The 10,991-nt window shown below is 43.2% G+C and overlaps 1 protein-coding gene across 2 annotated transcripts in view; it reads left to right on the forward strand.

The window, feature by feature from the left end:
* The window catches only part of LOC121783379, a 447,925-nt gene extending 445,753 nt beyond the window's left edge, over positions 1 to 2,172 (forward strand). For both annotated transcript variants that reach the window (XM_042181435.1, XM_042181436.1), the window contains exons 2-4: positions 7 to 1,223; positions 1,320 to 1,438; positions 1,541 to 2,172. In XM_042181435.1, the coding sequence (XP_042037369.1) occupies positions 881 to 1,223; positions 1,320 to 1,438; positions 1,541 to 2,059 (981 nt within the window). In that variant the 5' untranslated portion in view covers positions 7 to 880 and the 3' untranslated portion in view covers positions 2,060 to 2,172. The remainder of the gene's footprint in view (positions 1 to 6; positions 1,224 to 1,319; positions 1,439 to 1,540) is intronic.
* Positions 2,173 to 10,991: the final 8,819 nt, after the last annotated feature.

A 10,991-nucleotide genomic window follows, 5' to 3' on the forward strand; every position in this document is an offset into this window, starting at 1 on the left:
TTGTAGATGAAAATGCTACAGTCGAAGTGGTGTTCCCAAATGCAGCAGCTGCTGCTGAAGCCGATGCACAGCTGACTGGAGGGTATGCTGCGTCCGATGAGCCAAATTCTGCTGCTGTTCCATCATCTGGGTCTGGTAATGTCACTCCTAATGAGAAGGACTTTGAATCCATAGTTGCTAGCACATTAGGAAAGATGCCACCAGAACTTGCTGCAATGGCCAAAGATCCAAAGAGGCATGCTAAATCCAAAGACCCTGGGTGGAAGTATGGGTTCTGGCCATATGAAGGAAAGAGAGATATGGTGCAATGCATCTTCTGCAGAAAGGTGGTTCCTGCAGGAATCAAGAGGTTCAAGCAACACATTGCAGGTGGTTATGGAGACGTCGAGAAGTGTCCAACTGCACCTGCAATAGTAAGAAAAGAGATGTACGATTTTTTGAAGAAAAATGCTAGGAAAGAACTGAACCTGCAGCAGGGAAGGGAATGGGATTGTGAAGCAGATAGTGGAGGTGAAGTGCAGGAAACATGTGCGGTGCCAAGCTCAGGGACTAGAATTAAGGAAAGTAATAGGATGTTTGCTCGTTCTTACCTAGATTCAGCTAAGCAGGGGTCACAAAAGTACATGAAAAGTGTTAGTTCCATGCTACAAAAGTCGCCGGAAGATGTGGTTTCTGAGAGGCATAGTTCAAGGAATTCTCAAACTAGTACAATGGAGCATTGCACAAAGAAATCAAAGGAAGTTAAACAAAGAGTTGATGATCATGTGGCAGATTTCTTTTATGAGAATGGAATTCCTTTGAATGCTATTAACCACTGCTGATTGCTCTGAGGATTGCTGATGGGGATGAAACACCTGCAGCTCCAGAAATCAAGGCAGCAATGGACACAGCAAAGCAGACTATAAGGGATTCATTGGCTGATAAGCCACAATTGCTCAATGAAGTGCTAACGCACTTTGACAGGAGGTGGGAGAAGCAAATGGAGCAAAAGTTATATGGGGCTGCCCTTTTCCTAAACCCAGCCAAGTTTTTTGCAATAAAAGAGAAAAGCGTAAGAGATGCTGCAAGACTAAGGGCGATGTTCAATGATGTGCTGTGGAAGATGGTGCCTAATGACGATGAGCAATGCATTATAAGCAAACAAGCAGATGACTATGAGAAGTCTCAAGGTGAAGCCTTCTCGAGGCCATTAGCAATAAAGGATAGAGCTAGAAAAAATCCAGGTAAACTTTTATGATGTTTGCTGTTTGGTCATCTAAATGCCTTCTCCAAGCTATATAGAAGTAAAACTTTTTTGCTGTTTTGTTTCTGTTTTGCAGTTAACTGGTGGGGAGCATATGGTGGCCTTGCATACGAGTTGATGAGTTTAGCAAAAAAAATAGTTAGCCTTTGCTGTTCGGCATCAGGATGTGAGCGTAATTGGAGCACCTTCTCTCAAGTAAGTTCATTCCAATCCAAAATAGACATTGGCAGCAAGCCAGCAACCTGATATAAAATTGACATGTTTATGGTTCTGTTTCTTTGACCATGACCATGATAGATACATACCAAGAGAAGGAATAGGTTGGAGCACAAGAGGCTCAACAATTTAGTGTTTGTTAGCTACAACAGAAAAATGGCCAACAGATTTGCTAAGCTGCGTGAGCTCGGTTCGAAAGGCAAGAAATACAATCCGTTGCACCTTGACGAGTTTCAGTGGGAAAACGAGTGGGTTGATGCCGGCTGTGAACCAGTTCATCAAGATGCCGCTTCTGATACTGGTAATGATCTAACTTGGCAAAACGTGGATGAAGCTACTGGTGCAACTCAAGGTCTAGGAGGTCGTAATCTGCCAAGGGCTGCTGCAATGAAAAGGAAGAGTGGATCTAAACATGCTGCTGCTGCTGCAAGTAAAAGGACTAAGCAACCTAGGACAGCTGCAATTCCAGTTGAAGATGAAGTGTCAAGTGAAGAGGATGATGAAATGGGAGATGAGGGTGGATCTGATTACGAAGATGATGAAGAGGGTGGTGGAGGTTCAGCTGCAGGGGCTTTCCAAGTGGATGATGCTGTGCTTTGAGTTTGCTTAATTGCTTGTTAGTTGTTATCATGCAAATCGTTGAACATGACTAAATCATTGAACAATATGATGCTGTGTTTTTTCCTGTTGTAATTTGAAGTATATATTGCATATTTTACATGTGTAAAAGGGCAAGTCGCCCGATATATCGATATATATCGGTCTTGAGGGACCTGGACGACTTGTCTGGTGAGTCGCCCGACTTACTATCGATATATCGACTAAGTCGCCCGATATATCGCCTGAGTCGATATATCGGTCCTCTGGCGACGCGGTTCGATTCACCGACTTAAAAACATTGATGGTGGGGTTCTGAGACCGGCGCCGGCCAAGCCCCCGCTAGAGCGGTGGCTTGGCTCATGCTAGGTCCGTCCCTGGCTCCCTCGCCTTGCGCGAATTTGGCAGCAGAAGAGTGTGGAGTGGGGAGGGGAGTGACGGTGGTATTTATAGGCAATTTCCTCATCCTTGGTGGCAGGTTTTGGGGAGTGTAACTTGCTACTTTGAACTACATGTTTCTCCTTCTTTTGAGCTTGTTGTTTAGGCTTCCCTGCCTACTTTGGTGAAACTCTTGAGAATGACAAAAGGGCTGATTCCTAGCTCTAATTTTGGGCGTGTACAGTTGCTCATTCCACTATGATCCCTTGTTTGACTCCTTCTTTGGTGTAATTGGAATGTGTGATGACATGTGGCTGCCTCCCTAGCCAAGGGGGCAGCCTCTCGGCTGTCCTACTCAGCCTAGTTCCTCCCCATGTTTTTTTTTTTGAGCTTGCCTTCTTCCCCCTCTATTTGTGTCTCATTATCTAACCCCTTTTTCATGCAAAATTTTCAGGTACTAAGGCTGCACATTTGGAGCTTGGAGGAGCTGGATTTTCGAGAGAGAGATGGAGAAGAGAAAGGAGAATCTCATTCAACACCTACTTGCCTTATTGCTAGGTTTAGCCACTTTGTTAGAGTACTAGGTTTGAAGTAGCTCTTGTCCAAGCTCTTATTAGCTTGAATGTTGTCCCTTTCAAAGATGTAGTGTAGGATGAATTGTTGTTTTGATTCCCTTGCACAGAAAACGAGGCATGTAATATTGTATTTGATTTTCTCCAATAATTTCCAATAATCTTTTATTTCACTTCTTGTTATTGAAATATGAATCCTTGTTGCACTTAAATTTTCCTTCTCAACAAAATACTTGATTCGATATTGGAGATTACAACCGACTCCCACGTTTTCTAATTGCGATCAATCGAGCTAATAATCCGACTTAATTATAAATAAGAGGATTAAAAAAATCCGGGGCGTCACATTCCACCCTCCTTAAATGAAATTTCGTCCCGAAATTTGTAAGGCTTTACTCGAACAGCTCGGGGTATTGCTCCCTCATTTTTACTCACTTCATTCTTGTGTTAACAAGGATTTCATTCTCAATCTCTCTTTCTCTATTCTCTCTTCATTCTCTCTAATTGCTCAAGTTATTTACTAGTTACTACTTACTACTATATTTGTTGTTGTGTTCGTAATTTACCATTTATTCAATACTCCATACATATTCCATCCATACTACTTTCATTTATCACTATGTCTTCTTCTCGTGGTGGACTGGGATGTGGTGATCGGGGCAAAGGAATTGCCCAAGATCAAAGTAGTCGTCCCTCAAAATCAAGGCGACCTAGTCGTCGAGAAGTTATGGAAGAGGTTTCCCGAGTGGTGGCTGAACGCCTGCAAGTAAGTTCTAAAAATTAAAATTATTTTTACAATTCATAATTTCATAAGATTGAATTTTTTAATTTTTTTGTGTTCCTAATTAAACTTCAACTTATATTATATTTATAGATAGAAGAAGATCATAGGATGACCATGTGATATGAGGGAAAAGATGAGACTATGACTCTGTGTGTGTGTGTCAGCTGGCCAGGAGGGTACCTAGACCTAGCTGTGTCGTTGGGTCTGTGTCTATCTTCCCTATCAACAAAAAAATACCTCAACCCACTTCTACTGGCTAGTATAGTGGAGTAAGGGTCGAATCCCACAGAGATGGATGTAGGCGAGATACACTTGCGATGACATTCTGGGAGCGGTTGGTTAGCTACCACGCTTTTTTGGGGTTGAGTTTTACCTAGTCGGAAAATGAAATGGAACCTATACCCCTCCTGACCAGTAGGTCAGGGTGGGCTCTAAATGCTGCGTGCTAAGAAAAATTAAAGTGCGTGTGTAAATTAGGGTACGAGTGTGTATGTGAGAAGCTACTAGACAAAACTTACTAAAAATGACTAGACAAAAGGTAAACAGAATCAAAGGACATGCTGGCAGACTGCCTCCTGGGTGTGCAGAAAAGCTGAAAAAGTGCAAGTACAAAAGCAAAAAGCAACAAAAGCAACACAAGTGGTCCCATTCTTTGATTGTGACATTATCTTCTTCACCAAGCTAAACAACAAGATCTAAAAAACTCCATTGATGAATGATCAAGCTTGAAAATTCGTAAATGCAATATTTAACTTGAAATCGAGAACGAAAGCTAAGAAAACTGAGATCTACGCAAACTGGTCAGCGAGACAAGGTGACAGAAGCAAGCAGAAACGATTCCCATGCATTTTTTAGAAACTTAACTCGATTAAAACTTGTAAACACTACAAGAAAACCTAGATCTAACTAAGCAAAGCAGATTCAAGCACTTAAACCACGGAAATCAACGTAAAACTACCAGATCTAGCTACTTGGCAGAAAGAAATAATAAGCAAGCTGAAACACAAAATAAAACCACAATAAACTTCATTGCATTCAAGATTATCACCCAAAAGATATTCCAACTAAGTAGCTACTGGAATCCAAATCAAAGGCAAGCAAAAACAAGTACTTAAACTAAGAAATCTTAAAAACAAAGCAAGTAAAAGATTGTTTGGCTCATCGGAAACTGAAACTGGAGGAATTTCTGGAACTACGGCGGCTGGAATGAATCAGGCATGATGCTCCTCGCCGGCAGGTGGCCGGAATCTTCAAGTCAGGATGCTGGATTTAGATGGAACTAAGAGCTAGTGGAGCTATTCTCCTCAAAAGTGATGATAAGTCCTAAGTAAAGTGGTGTGTAGATTCCTCCTTTTCTTTATGTTCAGCTCCTATTTATAGGGTGGCTTGCCCTAATTTCTAGGGCTTTCACTTCATGTGGAATGACAATTTTGCCCTTCTTTAGATAGGTGATTATTCCAAGCAAGTCCTTCCTTCTCGTGTCCAGTTCTGTAGCATCCATCCTGACCAGTTTGCGTATTTTCTGCTCATACTGACCAGTTTGCACACTCTTCGTAGCTTTTTCACTCGAATTCCTTCTGAACCTTCCCTCCTGATTTAGTACTTCAACCTGCACACTTTAACAACTATTTTGCAGATATTATCCAATAAAGCACCTTATACTGACCAGTAACCAAGGCCTAGAATGCGACTTATCAAACTGCTCACACTTACCACATGCTTGTCCTCAAGCGTGAAGAACAAACATAAAGAAATAAGTCGAATTCTAGCCTGGTTACACCCCTGACCGACCTAAGACTCTAAAACTTGGACGCAAAGAAAAACACATAAACGACGGACAACACACAAAAACAGACTCACAAGCACTTAAACACATTGAACGGGCTATATTTTCAACCATCCATCCCCTTGGGATTAAGTGCAATCCGGCCTTAGACAGCCTTGAACTTCTGCCGCCCCCTTTTCCTTCCCAGTCAGTATATCTGCTCGTCAAGATCACCCAAACTCTCGGCCAAACACCAGATTCGCTCAGTCGCTCATTCCTCACTAGGGATATTAGGACTGTTTTCTCTCAAAATGCTGAACCACAGATGCTTCGGACTCAGATCTCACGTGCGGCTCCTGAAGGGCTTTAAGGTTTGTAACGGGGCTATTGGTTTGTAGTGTATGGGGTAGATGTTCCTAAGGCTCTAAGGTTAAAAAACTACTACTTTATTTCGATGTGGGGGAACTGTGTGCATTTGAGCTCTTGGCTGTTGCTTCTCTTTGGCTGGACGTTTTCTGATATTGGACTCCAACTGGTCAGTAGCTTCTTTGTGGCTTCGCCACCCTTATTCCTTCTTCTTTCTTTTTGTGGTCAAGTGTTTTTGACCATTTTCTTCAACATTTCTTTATGTGGCTTCGCCACCCTTATTCCTTCTTATATTTTTTTGGACCTGGAATTTCTCCTGATCGATTTTCTCCTTCCTTCTCGATTTCTTTTTCTAGTTGTTTTTTTTCTTGTATGTGCTCCTGGCCAGTCGCCTTCTTGCCTTATGCCTCGCACACACAGTCCCAGTGGCTAGTGGGTTATATATCTGGGTATAGATTTGGCTAGAAAGAGGGGTTCTAAAGGATGGTTTTTTTTTTTTTTAAGATGGGGGGTTTCCTACTGCCTTCAGGACTTGCTACACGCAGTCACCTTACCCTAGGCATCATGTGGCAGGCACTCTTTTCTTTTCTAAATTGGTGGAAAGTGGTTCCACTTAGGCTTATAACTCACAATTTAAGAGGGCTTTTGTATCTGGCTCTAAGGATGAGTTTTTCTCTCATACTTGCGTCATCTATACTGACTAGGAGATACTAAGGGGGGTGGTTTCCATTGTCCAGCATGCCTTATCTCCCTCAATTCCCCTCACCGTCAGTTTGAGGCAGTTGAGTTTTAAGCCCGTGTTTTAAGACATGTCCTAAAAAAACAAAACTTAACCTAAACTGACTTACTAGGGACTGACACAACACATGACAACACATATATACAATTATACTGGCCATTATCTCCTCCTCCCACTTCATCCTTGCTTGCCTTCACGCAAGTTTAGTGAAGTGGAAAACAGGATGACCAGTATCCAACACATAGAAACACAAAAGACCAGAAAGCACATAATACATGGAAAACATATTATATATGAAACTTCTCACACTTAGACTATGTAATAGGCTAAGTGGGAGAAGAATAACGAACATAGAGAACACATAGACAATGTGGAACAAGAACTAATATGCAAAACATACTATGTCAACAAAAACTTCTCACACTTAGACTATGCAATAGGCTAAGTGGAAGAAGGTATAGGACTCACATAAAAAAAACACAAAACAAAGACAACTTCTAAACATCCTAAACACATATAAAGTTGTAAACCCTCTTCTTCTCACACTTAGACTATGGAATAGACTAAGTGTTATGAATGAGGGTATACGCATGCTAAAACATGTACAAAAAAATAAAAATAAAAAAATAAATAACACAACTAGAAAAAAACTCAAGTTTACTGAAAATAAAAAGAAAGCTAACTGGTCAGTTGGTAGGGTCGGTCATCTTCTCATTTGGATCCTCTCTGGTTAGGAGCCTTGTGCAGTTTCCTTCTCGGGTTCCTTTGTTGGTACACATCAGGGTGTCACTCTTTTTCTTATGATTCTTGAAAGTCCCCTTGATTTTCCTCTTTTCCATGGGCCGCAGATGATGGTTGCTGGGGACCTTGCTCCCGATCAGTTTGGGCACTTGTCCCAGCTTCTTGATCATAATGGCCGATAGGACCACCCTGGGCTTCTTGGTCTCCTTCTTTTGCTTTGCTGCCCCATTGTCTTTCCTCTTTCTTTCTTGGTTGCATTTTCCTTCTTTGTCTTGATTTTCCTGTAAGTCAGTTTCTGGTACTGGTGTCTCTTTCTGGGCAACAGGGATGGCAAGTGGATTGTCGATGTTGGCCTCCTGTACTGGCTGGGAGAAAGTTGCAGTCGGGTTCTCCCCAGGCTTTGTAGGAGAACCCCCTTCCTGGATAGTAAGGGTCGATGACGGATGTCCAACAACAGCAAGGGTCTCTGACTTAATTGTAGCATGTTTTGGATCCTCCCCAGGTTTTGTAGGAGGTCCACTATCTTCCTGGCAAATATCAGTGTCCTTGCTCTTCTTTTTGTTGCAAGGAGTCTTGTCCTCCTCACTTGAGATCTCTACAAGATCATGAACCTTGCTGGGCCCCTTCTTTTTCCGAATGCTACGCCCGATGATTAGCCTCGATGCGCGCTTCAGCCCTAGTTTTCTCTCTGCCTTCTTCTCGGCCAGTTGGTGAGCCCCAGTGGCTCTAGCGAATCTTGACTTCTGACAAATAGTCTCTTCAATATCCTGGTCAGTAAGCGTTTGGCTATTGGTTAGATCACACCATCTCGGGTCACTCCTCTTGGGTGGTAGCTTCTTTAAGACCATGGTTGGAGTGTTGCCTTCTATCACAATCTTTTCTTCATCCCTTGTACTTCCAACTATGTACACCTTTATATTTGTACCGAATGGAGGTAGCTTTACAGCTTGGATGCAAGGTATGGTCACTTCAAGTTTCCCAAAGATAGACATGTAGTCTACGGGTTCTCCCTCCTTCCTCTTTTTTTCAAAACAGTAAGGGAATGATTTTTCTTCCTTCACCTCTTCATCAGGTTCTTTAGTGGTTTCCCTTGAATTCTCTTCCGGGCCTTGATTGATTTCAGGTTCAGAAACTGGTTCAGTTTCATCAGGACCACTCCTCTTGATCAGTATGTCCCCCATATCCTTCGTCTTACTTGATTCCCCAAATGACTCCTTCCGCTCAGGCTCCTTGTAGGATGTTCCTGACCACAATGTCACCTTGCTCACATTAGCCTTGTCAGGTATTTGCACCGTAACTGGGAGCCTTTCCTCATTCTCACAAATCTCGTTCATCGAACTGGCCAGGTAGGACAGTTGCTTATTCAGCATGTCCATATTTTCCTTATGCTCTTTCTGGGCGTTTTGCATGCCTTGCACCACTTCATTATTTGACTGAAATTCACTCCTCATGGTTTGTTGGTAAGCAAGCATCTCTCCCATCATCTCTTCCATAGATCTTCCTGACTTGTTTTGGTGTAGAAAATGGTTAAGGTTTTGCTGATGGTGGAGATTATACTGGGTGGTAGGGTATGGGTGGTAGGCATAGTTTGGCTGATTTTGATGAGATGGGTACTGGCCGAATTGGTTAGAGTTGTGGTGTTGACTGTCATTGGGATTCAGTTGGTGTAGGTAGGGATTTTGCTGGTGATGGGAGTTATACTGGCCGTTGGGATGCGACTGGTAGATGGGATGGTTTTTATTGTAAGGGTAGTTTGGCTGATTTCGGTATGAAGGGTACTGACTGAACTGGTTGGGGTAGTGATGCTGGTTAGGGTTAGAGTTTTGGTTCTGTGGGTTTTGGTTTTGGGGTTGTTGGTTCCTTCCTGACCAGCTAAACTGGTGGTCAGGGTTTGCTGGGCCACGGTTTGGGTTTTGGTTCGGATGAGAGTTATATTGGTTCTGACCTTGACCTTGGTTTTGATTCTGGTTCCCATCTCCCCAACGAAAGTTCGGGTGATCCCTCCATGGTGCATCCCGTTGCCTACCCTGGATCCAATTCCCACTTGAATTAAAGTAGCCGGCAGCATTGACCTGCTCAATACTGGCCAAGTCGTTTGGCTGATCATAGGTCAACCCTTGATTCCCTTGCTTTGCACCCTTGTAGCTCCCAGTTGGGGAAGGTGGTGGAGTGTTTTTCTCAATTGCACTCATAAGTGTCTTCTTCAACTCCTCCATCTTCAAATCCATCTTCTGTTCAAGCTTCTGCTCCTGATCAGTAAACGAGGCACTTGCAACCCTTTCTCGGCTGTATCCATCCTTTGAATTGTCGTACTCCTTCTTTGCACTTAGTAGCTTCCCTAGGACCCTCTTCGCTTCGCTGACCCGTAGTTGCGTGAAGCTTCCTCCGGACGATGAGTTTACAAGATCCTTGGTTGCCTTGTTCATCCCCTCATAGAAGGTATGGTGTATCTCAATATCCGTCATGCGATGGTTCGGACACGCATCCAACAGACCCATGTATTTTGACCAGTACTGAGTAAGGGTCTCATCATAACTTTGTGTAACTCCTCGGATTTTTTCTCTTAATGCGCTTATCCTGGCCGCTGGGAAGAACTGATCCAAGAACATCATCTTGAAGTCAGACCAGGTTCTGATACAATTTGGTGGCAGCCTCTTGAACCAAGTATTCGCCTCCCCTTTAAGGGCAAGGGGAAGGGCCTTCAGTCTGTAGTCATTTTCGCTTGACCCCGCTGGCCGCTTTTGAGCCTTGCAGATTTTGCAAAATTCATGCAAGAACTCGTATGGGTTGTCACAACTCCTCCCCAAGAACACAGGCAGAACGGCCATAATACGAGGCTTCACGTAGACTGCTTCTTGTCCTAGGGTCATGACGATTGCTTGTGGTGGTTCACCATCCAAGTGGGCGTACAATGAGCTTATCTCGGGATCATCTTCCTGGTCGTCAGCCATGTTGGCTTTCTCCTCTTCAGCTGCGGATATTGATTCCAGTTCACCCTTGATAGCTGTGCCGCGATCCTCCTCACCGCTCGCATCCAAGTCAACAGGCAAGGAAGTGGTTAATTCTGAATGAGTGGTGACTGGATTTACCCCTTCTTCCTTTGGCCAGTTGGACTCAGTTTCATTTAACTGCGGAACACAAAAAATAAAGAAAAGTTTATCTACAATATTCACACCCAAATTCTTAACAAAACTCCTCATAAACTACGAAACAAAAGAAAAGAAAAACAATTAACTATATGTACACCAAAGTGTCATGCAACAAATGTATGCAAAAACGCTATCCATCCCCGGCAACGGCGCCATTTGATAGGAGGGAAAAGATGAGACTATGACTCTATGTGTGTGTGTCAGCTGGCCAGGAGGGTACCTAGACCTAGCTGTGTCGTTGGGTCTGTGTCTATCTTCCCTATCAACAAAAAAATACCTCAACCCACTTCTACTGGCTAGTATAGTGGAGTAAGGGTCGAATCCCACAGAGATGGATGTAGGCGAGATACACTTGCGATGACATTCTGGGAGCGGTTGGTTAGCTACCACGCTTTTTTGGGGTTGAGTTTTACCTAGTCGGAAAATGAAATGGAACCTATA

Source organism: Salvia splendens, chromosome 21 (assembly GCF_004379255.2).
Source record: "Salvia splendens isolate huo1 chromosome 21, SspV2, whole genome shotgun sequence".
NCBI classification, from domain to species: Eukaryota; Viridiplantae; Streptophyta; class Magnoliopsida; order Lamiales; family Lamiaceae; genus Salvia; species Salvia splendens.